General features: G+C 38.4%; 1 protein-coding gene across 1 annotated transcript in view; it reads right to left on the bottom strand.

Annotated features, from left to right (window-relative positions):
* Positions 1 to 19,454, bottom strand: part of MDN1 (midasin AAA ATPase 1) — a 93,751-nt gene that overhangs the window by 27,508 nt on the left and 46,789 nt on the right. The window contains 25 exon segments of the mRNA XM_010707625.3: positions 161 to 270; positions 505 to 651; positions 1,777 to 1,901; positions 2,664 to 2,758; positions 3,020 to 3,115; positions 3,759 to 3,994; positions 4,840 to 5,070; positions 5,073 to 5,112; positions 5,622 to 5,783; positions 6,303 to 6,999; positions 7,908 to 7,953; positions 7,956 to 8,016; positions 8,243 to 8,624; positions 8,723 to 8,937; positions 9,080 to 9,247; positions 11,153 to 11,279; positions 12,394 to 12,625; positions 12,765 to 12,975; positions 14,705 to 14,825; positions 15,173 to 15,333; positions 16,092 to 16,225; positions 16,653 to 16,762; positions 17,449 to 17,581; positions 18,369 to 18,482; positions 19,190 to 19,410. Of these exon segments, the coding sequence (XP_010705927.2) occupies positions 161 to 270; positions 505 to 651; positions 1,777 to 1,901; positions 2,664 to 2,758; positions 3,020 to 3,115; positions 3,759 to 3,994; positions 4,840 to 5,070; positions 5,073 to 5,112; positions 5,622 to 5,783; positions 6,303 to 6,999; positions 7,908 to 7,953; positions 7,956 to 8,016; positions 8,243 to 8,624; positions 8,723 to 8,937; positions 9,080 to 9,247; positions 11,153 to 11,279; positions 12,394 to 12,625; positions 12,765 to 12,975; positions 14,705 to 14,825; positions 15,173 to 15,333; positions 16,092 to 16,225; positions 16,653 to 16,762; positions 17,449 to 17,581; positions 18,369 to 18,482; positions 19,190 to 19,410 (4,375 nt within the window).

The following is a 19,454-nucleotide window of genomic DNA, read 5'->3' as shown; positions in this document are numbered from 1 at the left end:
ACCAACTCCGTGCCATAAAAACATCATCTTGTCAATAAAAATGTAAAGTATAACATGGATTTCAATGTCCAACAGAGATATTGTACAAAAATTCAATACCTGCTCCACCACTGTTCCTCTAGTTAGTTCAACATATTGTCTGAGAGAAGTTTTCTCTTACCTTAAGTTCCTTTTCTATAGGTTGACGAAGTTCAGTGATTCTGGTCTCGACACACTCTGAAAACTGCTTATAATAATTATAGAGGTTCCACAGGATGCTGCACAGAATGCCTGGAAAGGACAGACAATAAAAATCTTTCAAAACAGGATATTCTCTTCAGTATCAACAGCAGAAAAGCAGCCTGGTTTTTTTGTAATCATGACGTTAGGTGAAAATAAGAGAATAACAGACCAAAGGTATTCTTTGTGAGAGCAAGAAAACGCAGCATTAGCCACCTGTTTGGAAAGCCTGGAATATGACAGCCAGGTAAAGAATACTCACCATGTTTAATGCTAACAACTTACCCTTTTCTGCTACCTGAGGCATCAGTAGGACATGGCAGTGGAAAACCAGCAAGGCTTGAAGTCGTGCATGAAACTCTCCTAGTGTAGATCCTTCAATGAAAGCCTGTAGTGTGTTGACCAATATTTTTAGGCTCATCTGCTCAGTTTCTGAACATTCCACCAGAAATTTAAAAGGAGATGGAAGAAAACAAAATAAAACACTGCATGAAAACTGTAGACGTGAAAACTTTGCAAACATTCAACTAAACATCAGGCTTCTATTGGGCAAGTTTCGAAACAAAGGGAAAAAAAAAGGTGATTCTGAATTAATAATGAGTAAAACCAGCAAAAAATGTACTGAGAAAAAAAAAACCAACAACAAAAAAAGGAGACTGAATAAAGAGGTAGTAGTAAGACTGGATTAAGGAGGACAATTACATGCCCAATTTCAGAGTAAACCAAGTGCACGAAGAATACTTGATATTGAATTAACAGATTTTTTTTAGCCATCGTGAAAATCTACATGCTACAAATTAGCCACTATCAGTTCCTTACTGCCACAAAATCAAGAGAGAAAAAGATCTTAGAAGAATCAAGCAGAGATTACAGTGCCTTCAGAGCATTACCTACAGGTGAAAACACTGGGTTCTTTTTTGACATCTCCCAGAGATCTGAATTTGTCAAGACAATACATAAATTACTGAGATTGGAAGAGCTTTGCCTTATGCCAGAGAATGCTATTTTCATCCTCACAACATCATAACATTTTGGAGGGTTAGAAACTGACAGCAGTATTTTTTTTTCTCCTTTACATAACTTGAACACCAGCAGACAGATTTACAAGTATTAAAGTATATGGACTGAAGGAACTATTTCTGCTTTACACAAAATACTAGAAGCATTTCAGCTAGGATGTGAGATGCACAGCTTAAAAAGTCAGACGCCTTTTTCAGCTGCAAGTGAAAGCTTTCTGTAATCCAAATCCAATTAAAAATGTTTATATGTCCCCAGCACACCATTAACAGGTGAGTTTCTTTAGGATGCCTTTTACAGACAGCTTTTCCCTTACGCAACTTACATAACTTAACTCTATGCAACACAGGTGGCTTCAGGAAAAAACACCAAGTCAAGCTCACTCCATACGGAAGAGGTTACACAGTCATGGAATTTACTGCAGGGCAAAGGGAACAAAAACTACACCCAAAAGTCCATAGTTAAGCTCTGCCATTTTAATTATACATCTCTAGTAACTGCTGCAACTGTATCACATATCTGTGTAAGAACAGCACTTACCTTCCATGTCAGCCTTGGTCTGTTCTTGCACATACTTCTCAATCATCTGATAGAGTGAGAACCAGTGTTTTGTGGATTTCTCTACGTGTTGCTTCATAATATTATCCAGACTTACTGACCAGCAACTGAAACCAATTAGTGGAGGAAGAGAAGGAAAAAATAGTAATTAAATAATCAAGATCATGAATCATAAAACCTCCATAATCATAAAATCTCCAAAACAACACTTGCTCTGTTTCTGCTAAACTAAAGGAAGACTTTGCAGATTGAGATAATCTGCACATATGCTTAATATACAAAATCAACTACTGAAGATCATGGCTTTGTCATTATTAAAATTACTAGAAAAAACAAAGGAGCCAGGAACTGTCAAATAAAACCAGTCGGAGCAAGGCTGAGAAATTTTCTTTCACAAAATATGTGGTGGACTTTGTAGAATTCCTGATCATGGCGTATCGTGGCGTACCGTGTAACATAAAAATGTTACATGGTTCTAACAGGAGACTGGCTAATGATTTTAAAGTAAAATTTAATAGTGATTGTTAAAGTGACAAACCACTACAGGCTCAGCAACCCCCAGAATAAAAACAGGAGAAGGCTGGGAAAAGATTATTATGAATTACTCTAGTTGTGTCCTGCTTCTGTCCCTCCTGAGGCATGCACATATGTACATATGCAGTCACCACAAAAGGCAATATGGGGATGAACATGCTCATTTGGAACCAGCTCAATCACTTTTTTATTTGTATACCTATGCTCTATGGTGGCTTCACACACACAAAAAGAAGATGTTCCATGACTAAGGCAATAATACATAGGAACACGTCCCCATATGGAGACAGAATTTTTGCGTCTAAAAAATAGCAATAAGGAAGAACAATTCTTACTTCAACTCCAATCTACGCCACTGAATAATCAGTTGTGTGACCAAGTCAAGATGTTTCCACAGGGACAAAGCTCGACTAGCATTTTCCTCCCAGTCCTGGGAAAACAAAAACAAAGCAAGAAGAAACAACACAAAACAACGATCAGTTTTGTTATAGAAAGCAAGAAATTAATGTCCGTATAGCAAGACTCATGTAGTACTCTTCCATTGTCTTCCTAACTCCTTAAACCAGCAGCATGGAGCAGTTCACTTCCCCAAACCCTGGAAAGCATTAACAAATGAAAGCTGTCTATCATGGTACCTACATAAATAAGGAAGAATAAATGATAGAAAAGTTTCCCTTAGCCCTCTTCTTACCTGTGCCTTTGCAAGAAGAATTTCCAAGCCATTCAGGAACTTTGAGAGGGGACTAGAGAGTGGAAAGCTCTGGATTCTGTCAATCACAACTAACAGCTGCAGAATAAAGCACAAGTGTTCAACTACAGCATCTGACTCAAATGCTCATGTTAATTTGTATTAGCATTACCATACTACAAAAGAGGTAAGAATATTTTTATTTTCAATTGCTTCTTCATTTGAGTATTAGCTTACTAGTAGCTCATTAAATGTCAGTGTTTTCACAGAAAGGAGCACAAATGACCTCATGTTAGGAGCTTCAATTGATCCTGAGTTTCTTCATTAGTCTCCAAGAAATAACTTAAGAGCCACACTTAAATACCTCTTAAGAGGTAACAAAGATATCAACTTTTAAAACACTACGAAAAAAAGCATTCTGGGGAATATTAGAAGCCTGAATAGTGTAAGACTTCAAAAATCTTTTAAATATGGCAGATCAAAGACTCATGAAAGCTGTAAGAACAGAGCATGCAGTAAAGGTTCCTTAGCATTTCACAAGTAAAGCTGAATTGCTAGGAGTACCAAATATCTCTTTACGAAGAAACAGGCAGGGCTTCAAAATGTCTGTGTAAGTAATACTGATGTTTGGGCAGATATGCGTGCAGAGGTCTATGCCTATCTATATACATATTTACACACACAAGCAATTCTAAAATGCTTTGGGTTTTTTTCCCCCAAACATTTGTTGAATTGTCCTTACCTGCAGAAGTACTGGATGCTCTGGCCATTCCTGCAGTAACCTGTTTATTTCTTTAGCAAAATTCTCAAGTACAGGTTGGCACTGTCGGACTTGCTTAATGTTAGGATGCTGGTAAAAGTCATATGGGCCATCTTGCTGTAGCACAAGATCTGAAGTCATTTCCTCAAAAAAGGTATTGTGAAGAAGAGTGCTAACTAGAAGTTGGCTTCCCAAAAGACTATTGTTCATTTCGGCACCTAGTAAGCCAAAAAAAGAAGACGTCACACATGCTATTAATTAATCTTTTTCAGTTGTAAGGAAAAGTTCATTTTTCCCTGTATCCCAAACTGGAGCATGTCATATATTGCAAACATAGATGACTACGCCACTCAAAAACATTGAGTTTACATCCTCTTTTTTTATCAAAATGCTACATAAAAAAAAAAGAACAGTAAAGGTAGGGGCTGGGACCAGCAAGGAGATCCCAGTTCCTCAGTTCATAAATTCACATTGAGAAGGCATTCACTACAAAATTATTAATGAGGCTCTGCAAAAAAGTCATCCAACAAAAACAAAACAACACATTCACATACATTACACTTCAGGTATAAACACAAAAATAAACGACTGTAGAAATAGAGTCCTGCTGCACTATTTGCTTCTTAATTGCACACATACATGTATTCTGCACACAGTTCTGCTCTGAGAAGCGACAAAAAATATTATCCTGAGGTCTTCCACATTGTTATAATGATTTTCATAAAGTGTGCCAGAGTAAAGAAGATCCTTCTGTTGTGTTTTAAATTACAGGAGCTCAACTGACATAAATTTCCTGATGAACTTAATTTCCAATTTTGACTGGAAAATTTTGGCAAGTCCATCATCTTCCACAGGATTATGCAGATGTAAGCACTTAAAATTTCTGACTATACTGTAGATTTATTCTTCGACTGTGTTCCATTACAAATGAAAACAAGCTTTTTTTGCGCATTTCATTTCCCCTACATTTGGCCTCTTTAATGATCAGCTACACAATTCATTTATAAGTTATTATTACAAGGTTAAAACTGGACAATATCTGAAATGTTGCTAGTAATCTTACCAATTAAAGGATAGAACTGCGACACCAGACGTGCACCGGTTTGATAGCAGGAAACAAATGCACTGAAATAATGTTTAGCTTGATGAGAAGGCAGACTCTGCTGATACCACAGGGATCGAGCAAAGTTTAAGCACAACTGTTGATGAACCATCATTACAGTTTGCATGGAGCTCTTGGACAAAAGGGCTCTATCAATTTCCAGTTGGTCTTCCAAAGGCTCTCCAGTTTCCATTTTTCTTCTAGACTTGCCTGAGCTGTGATATCTTCAAAGTCCTACAAATTACATTATAATCAAAGATCAATTACAATTTCTTCCAGAACAAGCACCAGCAGTTGTAATGGTTGCAAAGTTGCCTCAATGCTGTTTGATAACTTGGAGATCCCGATTATTACATCTCAACTTCCCAGCCACACAATAACGCACATTAAAAAAAAAATCTCACAGCTTCAATCCAATGATTCAATCAGGGAGACTGCTGCTCTAGACAGGCAATGAAACCTCAGCAGATCCTATTTGCTCAGGGAATCACGTTCCATAATTTTATAGTGAATAACTAATGACATTGTCACTCAGTTTTCAACTCAGGATAAGCTAGCTGAAGGAGGGAAAAAATTAAACTTTGCAATATTTACTATCTTTCTACCTTAAACTCTAAATCACATTTTTATGATCTGAAGTAAGAACTGTTTAAATGCTCCATCACATTTTACTTACAGTGCGTATTTTCAGCAGCTACTTTAGACATAAATTTTGAATTTCTTTATAAAGTTACAGTTGTTACCTTTTCATGAAAAGGAAATCTCCTCCTAAATTCCTCCTCCTCCTCCTCTTCCTCACTTTGTCCTTTTCCATGAGTTTTACTTCTGAATCTGTACAAACTCTTTTCCATTGCCTCCTGCTCTTGGGCACGGCATTCCTGTTCATCCCACTCATTTATGATTGCCTAGGAAACCACAAAGCAGCATAATGTGACCCAAAGTAACATTTAAAATATCCTCAAAATCTAATATTTCAGTGAGGCAGAATTAACTTCCTTGGCTCTTTAACTCTCTGGAGTCTGTATATCAACACCATCTAATCTGAAGGGAGATTAGTAAATTGCTCTCAAGTGAAGAAAAAGCACCTCAACTGCATGGAGTGAAGTACTTGGTCAAGTCGTAGGCTTTCTTAACCATTTAATAAAGAAACTTTTCACAAAGCTTTGTGGGTGGTTTTTTGTTGTTGTTTTTTTTGGGTGAGGTTTTTTGGGTGGAATGGTGGTTGATGGGGAGTTGTTAGTAGCCATTAGAGGCTTTGAATTCATGACTTGATAAATACAAGCAAGTTAACAAGCAAGGTAGGGTAATATGTCAAATTGTCTTTCATCAGTTCTGCGGAAAAAAAAGTGTAAGAGCATTATACAAATAATTACCAAAGTAATTGTTCAGTGCAAGAATGTTGGCCGTTAGGCCTCAGACATTACCTGACACAGATGTCTAAAAAGCTGCAGAGATTTCTGGTCCATCTCTCCTCTGGATAGTACATGGCATTGAAGATGCAACAGTGCATTCACTAGGAGCTGTTCCAGAGTTGGGCAAGACTTCTGTAATCCCTCAGATTCTCCTTCAGAATGCTTCAGAGAGAACTTTTTAAGTCCATGAACGACCTCAACTGAATTTACTGAGCATAATATTTCTGCACGAGTGAAGTAAGTGGGAAAAGAGCGGCCAACAGATGGAAATAGCAACAAAGAAGTAAGGAGGTTGGTGAGATCAGCTGGACAAACAAAACTATTGAGCACTGCATAAACTTCAGAAGCTACTAATCGCATGCCATGTTGCAATTGTAAGATGGCAGCTTGCATGGGAATGATGGTATCAGGGAATACAGCATACTCTTCTGCTAAGTGTTTTCTGAAGTGGTGGTGTGATTGTTGCCAAGATGCTTCTTCACTTAACAGATTTTTTATTGCCTGGAGTGATTTAGGTCTTTGTCCACCAAGGAACTGCAGAAGACGGGCTAAAAGATCTTGGACTGAAGAAACCTTTGCTATGCTGTTGATGTACTGGTGAGCCTCCTGGTACAAGCCATCGTAGAGGGGAGCCGGAGGCCTGTAGGCTTTTTTTCTGGAAAGACTACTTATTTGCTCATTCAGTCTTTGCATTCTTTCCTGCAAGAGCCTGTTATAGAACAACATGATCAGTTCAGAAATACACTGTAATAAATGTATTTCACAGACTGCACACTAACACAATGGAATATTCATAACATTCTGGTAATTTATGTAAAACAGTAAATTAGGTAAGAACAAGAAGTGACACCCATATACCACACATACACCCCGTCTTCTCATTCTTCCAACATTTCTCCAATAAACTGATTTATTTTTTGCTCATTCCTAACAGCTCTATGAGCATTAAGGAAAAAGCAACAGGTAAAACTCAGCCATTCAGAATAGGCTTTGAATGACTATCATCCCCTTTAAGCCCTTATTATCCACTTAATATTTCCTCTTTAAACTCTTCAGATTAAAAACAAAGAACAATGGCTACAAATTCTAAACTTCCACCATGTATTCCATGTGGTATGATATTAACCACAGAAACACAGGCAAAGGCTGACAGTAAAACAGCATCTGGTGTTCTCTACTTAGCGTAGATTAGTCCAAAAATTCTGCAAAGCAGAACTGGTATATCTTGAAGCTTTTAGGGGTTACAGTGATAGTTACAGTGATCCTCTCATTTCAAATTGTCACTAATATTATCACAGTTTAACAAAACTACCATAATGTGATGCGTGACTATTTTCACTTCTGGGTACAGCTTCAATTTTCTCAAGATTTAAGGGTTACTACTTTAATTGTTTTATTTGTGACAGTATGAAATGCATACTGACAACTCTTTAGTTTCTGCTGGTAAACAGAACAACTTCTGTATTTTAAATTATCATGTCAATATGCCAACTGCTACTTTCAAATCAATAAACCTACTTTCTACAGAACACAAACACAGTGAAGAAAACTGAGTCTCAGCATTCAGAGACAATGTTTCCAGCTTAAAAGAGAAGACCTGAGTGCCTAAAAAGTTACCTGAGATGGGGATGAATGTAGTTGGAGAGTGCTTTGTCTTCAAGACTTTTCCTGTACGCAGCTGGGATGACAAATCATTTGTCTTCCATTCACACTCCAGCTGGTGTAACTAAAAAGACAAGAATAAACCATTCTCTGAAGTTTGGGTTTCAGCAACGAAGTAGGTACAGCACCATTTTGGACAATAAGGCACATTAAAATCACACAGTTTGAAAACTGTGACCAAGAATTTGCCCAACAACACCCAAATCAAACTCTTGCATGTAGATTTTATACTTACTTTTTTTAATGTATATTTTATAGGGTTGGTAATAAAAAAACAACTCTACACTCACCTCTTCTTTGGCATACTTGAGCTTGTACTCTCTTTTAATAGCTGGATCAAATCTAGTCTGCGGAAGCCACAGCTGGATTTGCAGCAAACCAATATTCACCCAGAGGCTTCCTCTCCAAGCTGTTTCTGGTAAATCCTTAAGCCCTTCCCCAAAGAACTGCTCCAAACAAGTCAGCAGAAGAACCATGAATTCTTTGGGAAACAACTCCTGATCAGCGATGCTTCTAAGTATCTTGAGAAGGTACTCATAAGAAACAAGATCCTTCATGAAGAGTTTCTCACAGCAGTTCAAAAACTCCTCTTGAAGATCTGGTGGAACCAGACCTACCAGAGCAGAGAGTTGTCTGCTTAACATTATTCCTTGTAGTCTAGAATCTGTGTATCTGGAGGCAAATGAATGAAACAAGATTACACATGGTAAGCAAGCTTCTGCAACATGCCTGGTTTAAGTAACACACATGTGGAAAGAAGGTCATAATACCTAAAATCGGTTATTGAAGCAACAGCTTGGCTGGTCCACAGTGCTGTGCTGACTTCATGAAGTTGGTGTGCTCTCTCCATCCATTCACCCAGTGTCACATGGGATGATGACAGAACAGGAAGGCCACTGACATCCCACTGGCTTGTCTTGCTGCTGCTAGTTAGAATTTCAAAGAAGCACTTTGAGAAAACTGCTCGGGTCAAAATACCTGGGCCCTAAATTAAAAGATTAAGAGTTAGATCATTCATATCTTGCATTGGCTGTGCTAGAATTTATAGCATTTTTTTTGAAAGCTGTTGAATTAGTTCATAAAACGGCCTTCAACCTAGTTGCTCGACAAGGTAAGAAGAGACAAACCTTCGCAAAAGTGTTCATATGGGATTTAGAAGAGATCTCCTCTGCTGCAGGTAATGGTCTCCAAGTTAACCAATAGTCAGGATCTGTGGTGAAAGCACTGCTCCAAAAGCATGCCAGTGCAGCATTAACTAGCTGAGATGACAGAATAGACATTTCTTCAGGGGATATCTATGAAGAAAGAAAAACCTGGATCTGAGGATAACGAAAAAGAAGCAAAAGAGAATAAAGCAGAAGAACTTCCCCACTAGAGATAAGATATTCCTTATGGTCCATTTCAAATTCACACAGCTTTACTTGCAGATCTTCTCATTAAGAAGAAAAAGCTTACTTCTGGATATCTGCACTGGCTCGAACTCCTTGTTTGTGGAACACCCAATGAGTTTAAAGAGAAAGTTTCCAGAATACAGTCACTACTTTATGACTCTGCAACCTTTCAAAATGATATACAAGAGCATATAGGCACAAAATAGAGTCATAGAATCATAGAATGCACTGGGTTGAAAAAGACCAGAATGATCAACCAGTTTCACACCCCCTCCTATGTGCAGGATTGCCAACTGCTAGACCAGCTGCCACATTCAGCCAGGCCCTGAATGCCTCCAGGGATGGGGCATCCATAACCTCCTTGGGCAACCTGTTCCAGTGCTTCACCACCTTCTGTGTGAAGAACTTCCTCCTAATATCTAACTTAAACCTCCCCTGTCTCAGTTTAAAACCATTTCCCCTTGTCCTATCACTATGCACCCTCATAAACAGCCGTTCCCCCTCCTGTTTATAAGCTCCCTTCAAGTACTGGAAGGCCGCAATGAGGTCTCCCCAGAGTCTTCTCTTCTCCAAGCTAAACAAGCCCAGTTCCCTCAACCTTTCCTCACAGGAGAGGTGCTCCAGCCCTCTGATCATCTTAGTGGCCCTCCTCTGGACCTGCTCTAACTGCTCCATGTCCTTCCTGTACTGGAGGCCCCAGTACTCCAGATGCAGTACTCCAGATGAGGTCCAGATGAGGCCTCATAAGAGTAGAGGGGGAAAATCACCTCCCTCCCCCGATGGCCGCCCCTTTTTTAATGCAGCCCAGAACACAGGTGGCCTTCCAGGCTGCAAGTGCACACTGCTGGCTCATGTCCAGCTTCTCGTCCACCAGGACCCCCAAGTCCTTCTCTGCAGGGCTGCTCTCAAGGAGATCTTCCTCCAGTTTGTATACATACCTGGGATTGCCGCAGCCCAAGTGCAGCACCTTGCACTTGGCCTTATTGAACCTGATTACATTCACATGGGCCCACTTCTCAGGCCTGTCCAGGTCCCTCTGAATGGCTTCCCTCCCTTCCAATGTATCGACTGCACCACTCAGCTTGGTGTCATCCACAAACTTGCTGAGGGTGCATTCGATGCCATCATTTATGTCACTGATGAAGATGCTGAAGAGCACCGGTCCCAAGACTGACCTTTGGGGGACACCGCTTGTGACGGCCCCCACCCTGACACATAAACATTGATCACAATCCTTTGGGCTGCCTCCAGCCAGACAATTCTTAATCCACTGAACAGTCCATCCTTCAAATCCACACTTCTCCAATTTAGAGAGAAGGATGTGGTGAGGGACCATGTCAAAGGCTTTGCAGAAGTCCAGGTAGATGACATCTACATAAAGCTACCCAATATTCTACTTCAAAGCACTTGAGCAGAACTTACTAGCTTACTGACAATTGTTGGAACACATCACTGTATTGTAGCTAAATATGATCTTGCCACAATTTCTTTGGAATATTAGATTGCTCTGCAGGAAATATATCAAATAACTACCTCAAATCTATTTGTTTTGCAACACAGACCTAAAAAAATCATCAGCACAGGAACAGAGTCAAACAATAGTATCAATCTAGGTCATACAGAATTGTGTTATTTTAGGGTTAGCTATATTTTATTTATATTTTAATCATTGGTTTTTTTTTTCTTTTTTCTTCTTTTTCCATTTTTATTAAAAAAGGAAGCATGCCCAAATCTTACAGAGGTATATCTATTTGGGAAAGACTGTGGAGAACTTCTGCAAGATTAATTTAAGCTAAAATTTGTTCTTACTTCATGAAGGTGTAACAAGTGCCACAGTCCAGACAGCTGGTGAGAGGCAGCTGGTGTCAACTTCAGAGAAAAAGCTATAAGTTGAATTAAATCTGAACGTGTGCCTAATTCTTGACTGAAGTTCTCCCTGTAGGAGGTAAAGAAAATATAATCTAATTAAAGCCTAAGCAGGGCACATAAATAATCTGCATAATGAAACAAACACAGAAACACAGACAAAGCCACAAGAATATCAAAGACTGGCTGGAAGGTTAAAATGACAGTACTTTAAGGTGAGCACATTGGAGGTAAACAAGTCTCCTAATAAAACCCCAAAACTTGCATCCTTTAAAGTTGGAAAAATCTGATTTTTTGTGAATTACTGAAGAGTAAAGAAACAGCATCTTCTGTAGCTTACAACGATATGCAGCTATAAGCTGTATGTATGTCCAGCAAAATATATAAAACATTTGGAGACAGTCTTCCAGCTTTACAGTACTTGTGAAAATTATGACTGCTGCATTCAAAATTGAATCAGCGATTTTAGAGGTTTTGTTGCACAACAGATCACTTTCTCTGATATCAATAAACCAAGAGCTCTCTTTTAAGCAATGGTAAGACAGTCTAAAAAAATACACGTGGCTCCTTCAAGCAATGCTACCACTTCTAAAATTAATAATGTTAATTTAAACTATGATATATGCATGCAGTTTACTCAGCTCTTTCTGCTGCACACAGCAGTAAGCATATATGTCAGTGCAGTTCCTTCATTGCCAGGTCTCTCTCAGTCTTATATCTTCCTGTTAATTACTAATATGAAGGGACTTGTTTCATCAAAGGGAAAATACTATCAGACTCTCACTAAAAAGATTTTATTTTTCCTTCCCTCAACACCCATTCTACCTTTAACAAAGCTGGAATCTAACATTACTCCAGGGGGCTTGGATAACAATGTTCCTACATTTGTGTCAAAAAAAAAAAAAAAGAAAGATAGTTTTTTATAACAATAAACACCTCTTTCTTTCCACTGACATCTTTTATAGCTCCCCAAATAACACTCTGCATGAAGACAAGAAGTGTATGTGTATTCATACATTTAAATAGAAGCACGTATGCACACATTCACATAGTCATACACACAGATACATGTTACCGTGTGTACAAAACCACGGATTTAGATAAAAATACACAGTTAGAGCTTTTAGCTAGGGATTCTCAATCTCATGAAAGTAACATCGGATTTCTTTCTCCAGCCACCTTACCTTCTTGCATAAGCCTTAGCCACATAATCTGCCGTTAGTTTGTACTGCCAGAGCACACCCATGTATTCCATTGCAGGCCACAGCTGAACCCGACTGCAGAGTTGGATTAATACAGCAGGGTCCAACTGGTTGGAGATGGTATCTTCAGTAAACCTTTCTTCTGTAGGACTAAATTTAAGTCCTTCAGCTCTCAGTTCTGAATGTACAGCTTTCAAGAAATTCTTTAGTTGGCCTGTTTAACAGAGTGTAAAATGCACATAAATACTATGTACTATACTTCTTGACAACGAACATATCCTTTCAATTTCTATACAAAAAACAATGGTGATGGTAGGAATCATCCTCTTAGGCTCTTCAGAAATGTTACGTACCAAGGCTAACATCTTCTAAATGATTAGCTCTAAGTATGAGACCATCAGCTTGCAGCAGTGCTTTTTTCATCTTCCATCCAGTGGCAGCAGTCTTCAGACAGCACATTTTTTCCTGCCATCTGCTTTCTCCAAAGACCAGTCTTGCCTCTAAGATGTTAAGTGGTTTGCTGAGAACTTTTACTAGAGAAAAACATTCCATGCCCAGTTTATCCTGGAAGCATTAAAAGGACATTTGAACATGAAACAATTTGTTTCAGCAGTGCTAACAAAATAAACAGTCAGTGACTACAGTCAGAACATTAAGATCTCAAATTCATATGCAAGCAGCTAAAGTTCAAGTTTCAATAAACCAACTATAAAACACACATACAGCCTAACAATTCTTTTGCAGCTGTACCCAATATAGTAGGAAGACAGAAACTGAAACAAATTGGCCACGATTCCTCCCTTACAAGTTCTTTCTTTTTTGTTGTTTTTTTTTTTTTTCCATCCTTCACTAAGATAGTACATAAGTAATGAAGACAAACAATACCTCAACATGGCAACTCACCTAAACAAAGGGCAATAAATCCTCAAACACAGATACAAGTTGGGCAAAGAGTGGCTTAAGAGCAGCACTGAGAAAAAGGATATGGGAGTGTTGGTTGATGGAAGACTCAACATGAGCTGGCAATGTGCACTTGCAGCTCACAAGACCAATTGCATCCTGAGCTGCATTAAGAGAAGCGTGACCAGCAGGTAGAGGGAGATGATTCAGCCCCTCTACTCTGCTCTTGTGAGACCCCATCTGGAGTCTGCGGGTCTTCAGCCTGGAGAAGAGAAGGCTCCAGGGGAACGTTACAGTGGCCTTCCAGTATCTGCAGGGAGCTTTCAGGAAAACTAGGGAGGGACTTTTAGTAAGGGCATGTAGTGATGTGATGAGGGGAAATGGCTTTAAGCAGGAAGAGGATAGATTTAGACTAGATGTTAGGAAGAAATTCTTTACTGTGAGGGTGGTGAGACACAGGAATAGGTTGCCCAGTGAGGTTGTGGATGCCCCCTCCCTGGAGGTATTCAAGGCCAGGCTGGATGGAGGTTTGAGCAACCTGGTCCAGTGGGAGGTGTCCCTTCCTCTAGCAGGGGGTTGGAACTAGATGATCTTAAAGGTCCCTTCTAACTCAAACCATTCTATGATTCTATGAAATACACTTAAATAAATAAATAAATAAATTACCAGAAGCTACTGTCAGTTAAAAGACAATGTCATTTGACCTCTGCAATTAAATACATTTGGATATCTAGAAAAATCTCTTAAAGTTCTCAATAAGCACTGAACATTCTTGAGCTTCTCACAAAATAATTATGTGCATTCTTGAACTGTTGTATCTTTGAAAGGTAAGTCTGATCACCAAGATGAGCAACTGGCACATCTCCTTGTGCCCTGCTTTTAAAAGGGACTTCTATTCTCTGGAAAAAAAAACTACTCTAAGTTTTTTTATTGGATGACAACAATTGCTGAAATAACTGAAAAGAAAAAAAACTGTCAAAGTTAAGAGATGTTGTCTTAGTAAGTCATAAGGCCCTATCCTATGCAGTTGGGTAGGAATACATGTTCTATTCCACACATCCGTAAGTTCACTAAGTAAGCAGGTGAAATACTGATATTCACAAGATTCCAGAACAGAGTTAAGTGGTAGTACTCTTGTGCTCATGCACCACTGTATGTTAAATAACTAAATTGCTATCTGTACAAATCACAGTTAACAGAAGAAATGATACATGCTATGAAATAGGTGTATATTAACACATGCTCAAATTGCCTTTTTAATCAGTCTAGCAAATCCAAATTTATTTATTTATTGCTGGCATGAAAAGAAAATGTTGCCAACATTTATGATTATATGAAATTATATTTTGACATTGCTGGAAATCCAAATCTTTTGCAAACGAAGTACCCATACCTTGAAAGGAAGAGGTCTTCCTAGAGACTTCTGTAAAAGCTTCATGTTGGCAGAAGTACCAGCAGGATTGGCTAAGCAATTCTGAAGTTGCTGTGAAACAGACTGAATTTCTTTGGAAACTCTTGGAAGAAAGACACACACACAAAAAATCAGTAATTAACTCAGAAGGTTGAAGGGAAAAAAAAAAAAAAAAAGAATGCGTCATAAAAGATAAAAGAAAGTCCTCTCTCTTATCCTTCCCCTTAAAGTATAGAAAACAAATAAAACTTCAAGATCATACAGCCAAGGAGAAGCCTAATGCAAAGAAATTTCAAAATTTTAATAAATTGCACTTACATTAGTAATAGAATGCAACTTAGACAATAATGGCAAACAATACTAATTAGCGATAGTAAATAGTAATAATAAGGGGTAATTTACACAAACTTAGACAATTATTTAACAGAAATACAGATCAAAGCCACTCACTTGTGCTGGTCTGATCCAATAAGCATCTGAGGAATTCTGTCAATTAGATGTTTCATAACCCAGTGCCAGTGCAAAGATAGAAGCGATAGCCCCGGCGAATCCACTGTCAGAGTGTCAGAGACTGCCCAGAACCGATCACGCCACAGCAAGCAGTATAAAATCTAACAAGACCAAAAGATTACAGTTTTCTTATTGCTGAGCATGTTACAGAATACTTTGCAATTCACTCAAGAGAAAAATCAGGAAACACTGCCGCTTCCATTAACTTCAGAGTCATGCAATGCTTTATTATACTTGGTAGCACACAACCAGCACTTGAGTGTATGTCTGCTAAAAATACTGCACTGCTTTGCTGGCAGTTGGAACCACGCAAATGACAAATAAGTAATTCTTGGACCAAGTCTCAAATGTTGTTGATAGATTTGTTGTTGATATCTTTGTGGTACGAAAAGGGAGAGTGAGAAGTGAACCACTTCTGTGAGCTGTACAGTCTGCTGTCCAGGTCGGCTGTCCAAGTCTAGGCAGCTGCACGTGAGCTGGATGTATACACTCCCTCTATCATAGATGGACAGGGAAACAGATACTTCTTTGGTACAAATGAGACTATTGTAAGCAAGCACAGAAGACTAGGTTATAAAGTTCAGAAACGGATAGCTATATTCCAGGTGTGTACATCTATAAATGATAATTCCCTTACAAAGAACATGCAGGGTGAAAATCCACATTTCACATAAAAAAACTGAGAAGATAGACCACAAATACAGCCACTGAAACAAGTAAGAGTACCACATGAACACGTGCCTTGTGTCATATTCTGAATGCCAACTGAAGCACTAGCACCATAGTTCCTGAAAGTAAAAGGCATTCTGCAGTCTAATTGCACACTGCTTCTGTAAACATACTCGTAAAGTCTACTCACATCATGCATATCATCATCACTTAAGGCCACTTGAGTAGACGTCACCCAGTGAAGTGTAAACACATCCCAGAGTTCAAAGAAAGCAGCGAGGTTGACCACAACTGCATGAGGAAGGGAATTGTAGCTTCCTGGATCTAAAGTTTGGGGAAGAAGGGGGAAAAAAAAAAAAAAAAAAAAAAAAAAAAAAAAAGAGACGTAAAATGACAAGTAAGAGTTGACTGTAAAAATCACTAGTGCTCTCTATGGGAAAACAAAACAAAACAAAAACAACTGGAAAAGATCTAAGAATCAAAGAAGCAAAAACAATCCTTTACTATTTACATAACTTCCTATTACCACTATGCATCCAATTTAGCAAAAGTCTCCAATGGAAACATTGATCGGTTGCTTCAGTGCAACACATGAACTTCATTACTAAATGCTTCCCCTTTGTTTTAGGATTAAACATCCCACTTGAAAAAGGGACGTGTCATATTTATAGCACCTATTTAAAAACAAGCCAAATTAATTGTATTTTTAATTGGACAAAGAACCAAAAGTAACAGTGAAAAATCAAACTACCTTTGCGGAAATCTAGAGACATTCTTAAGGCACTAGTTCGTGGCTTCTTGCTGATAATTAAATTCTTTTCAGTGTAGCTCCTTTTTTCTCGGTCAAGAAACAGCACTGCCCTGAATTAGAAATAAAGTTATTAGAAATCCAGCACTGTTAACTTAAAGCCTCTGCCTTATTAGATATATACATATATCTCTGAGCTATTATACCGAACTACAAAGCTATTATACTGAATTACAGTATTAGGAAACAACATTCTAGTGTAGCATAACTAGTTGCCCGAATATGGTTTCTACAAAAGCACACTTCACAAGAAGTAGATTCCTAAATTCCCACTGTTGTTTCCTTTGCTGGTACTAAGCAGATGCAACACAACCATTCGCAAGATATGTGAGCAGCTGCTTTCTTATACTGTGAATTTGTGTATCAGAACTTTTTCTTCTTATTAGGAAAACTTGTCCAAATCCAAAAGCAGGGCCGTAAAACTTAATTTTTATGCCAGAGATTTCAAAGTGCTGCTTCCCATCTCCTATGCTTTATCCCATGTTTCTGGATTATCCTAGAAGTAATCCAATCTACAAGGAATGCCGGGAGCTTTACTCTCCTGTACCAAATGACAGTTCACAATCTGCAGCTACAGGAAGCAGAAACAAAGAACAAAATGTCTGCTATGTAATTTAGATCACCTCTACTGAAACCTGAAAATATATCTGGAAGATACTAAAACTGTTCATAAAAGTACTGATAAAAGGCACTGGGCAGTTTTTACAGGCTTTTTTTTTTTTATTATTTTGGAACGCACCGGTTTGCTACAGACTTCAAAAGGATGAGAAGCTGGTCTGTGTGTTCTGTTTCTGTATCGAAGTTAATTGAATTTCTAATGATATCCAAAAATTGCACATTCCATCTTGGGTCCAGAGGCATCACATGTTCATCTGGAAAGGCAGAAAAGACAAGAGAGAACAAAAGAGAAAATATTATAGGGTGAAAGACTTCTGCTATTCATTGTCTCTATAAAATCAATACAGAAAAAAAGATGAAATCCTATGACAAAGGCAGAGTCTAAAGCTCCCTCACTCCAGACACAACAACAGAGAAGTATTATGCTGACTACAGGTTCTATAAAACAAAACAGAGAGACTAAATTCATGAGTGGTCAGAAAACCCAAAAAGACAGCCTGGAAACTCAAGTCCAATTCCTTTTCCTTTCACAGCCAGTGCAAAATACCTAGGATCACTGATAGAGGGTCCAGTCACACTTTATATATCTTACACAGATCTAACAAGCTTTCAAAGGAATATACAGACCTGAGGTCCCCATAAAATACAGAAGGAAAACTGCAGACTTCACCATGGTTTTGGACAGACCAACACAATAAATGCTAGGAAAAAACAAGAGGCCTCAACAGTTCTGTCAGAAAGGCAGTGGATATATGCAACATTCTTAACAACATTATTACTTTCTAAATTGGAGCTGGAGGATCTGGGTCACAAAATACAGTGTCTGGATTCACATTCATAGCATTCATATTTAATTTGCATCAGATGAATACATTTAATTGCCATATTTGCAGTTCTCAACAGCAAGAAAGGCTTTATTCTTGTCTCTTTTCTCAACAAGAGTAATGTACAGTTACAATTTAACCTGTTAGCATTGCTGTGTGTTCAAAGAACAAATAAAGGAAGCACAAATCTCTTTTATCAACATGATTTCAAAAGTACCTGTCATAGTAGGCTGAAGCAACTTGATCATGTTACTGATTCCAGATGAGAGGGGACTGGCATAGAAACTACCAAGGGCTACAGCACCTGCTTCCAACTGAATCCGTACTGGATCTGTAGGTGAAGGAGTATGCATGTTAAAAGGAAAGTGTTTAGTACAAATTAATAAATATCTTCAATTGAGCCAGCAAAAACAGTCTGAATCCCCTCTGTGCATGAACTCTAGACAAATGCTGATTGCTCCAACAGGCCTTAAATGTAGTCTGAATAACTAATGTCCGTATAACTTCTCCTTAAGTTTAATACAATTAACATAATCAAGCAATGAAGACTTCACCTCAGCTGCTGCACTGAATATTCAGGCAACATAGTTTCATGAAACCTCAGCTCTGCAGTTCCTTAACTTTCTAGTCAAGTGATTCAATATGTATATTTTAACAACAAATAAATAGAAAGTAATTTACTGTTACTACCAATAAATACGTGAAGAGAATGTCACATTTTCTTATATCAGCCAAGAGGTATCCAAAGGTAACTGTAGTTCAGAAGCAACACAAGTTACATGCATACTCCAGTAACAAAGGCAATACTTGCAGCCCCCAAACTCCTCCTGTCTCCAACATGTACAACCTGTTTCTCTCTCTCCACGGAGCTTCAATATCCTTAACCTAGGAGTGGACAGCTGAAAACCAGTTCATGGTTCAAATGATCTGATTCCAGACCATTTGAAAGCTCTGGATGTTCTCACGGAAGATTTAAGATTTGTGAAAATACAATAAATCAGCTTGGAGACAAAAAAAGAAAGTTGAATGATTACATACCAAGCACTTGTGGTAGATTTTTGGCTAAGAAATTAAGCCATTTAACTCTCAATGTCCAATCTTGATTGGTTGCCTTTTCAATGAATAACTTCACTGAAGCCTGGAGGACTTCCATTTCATCCACCCAGTCTGCATATATCTCAACAGCACTGAATCTGAGATTTTCAGGATGGGTGGACTGCATGATTTTCTGAAGATCTTCCAGAGTCAGTGGTAATGTCCTGAAACACAAAAAAAGTGAAGATCAGCCATCAACGGCTCAAAC

Source organism: Meleagris gallopavo, chromosome 2 (genome assembly GCF_000146605.3).
Source record: "Meleagris gallopavo isolate NT-WF06-2002-E0010 breed Aviagen turkey brand Nicholas breeding stock chromosome 2, Turkey_5.1, whole genome shotgun sequence".
Taxonomy (NCBI): Eukaryota; Metazoa; Chordata; class Aves; order Galliformes; family Phasianidae; genus Meleagris; species Meleagris gallopavo.
The sequence above is the reverse complement of the archived record's forward strand: the minus strand, read 5'-3'. Positions and strand labels throughout refer to the sequence as shown.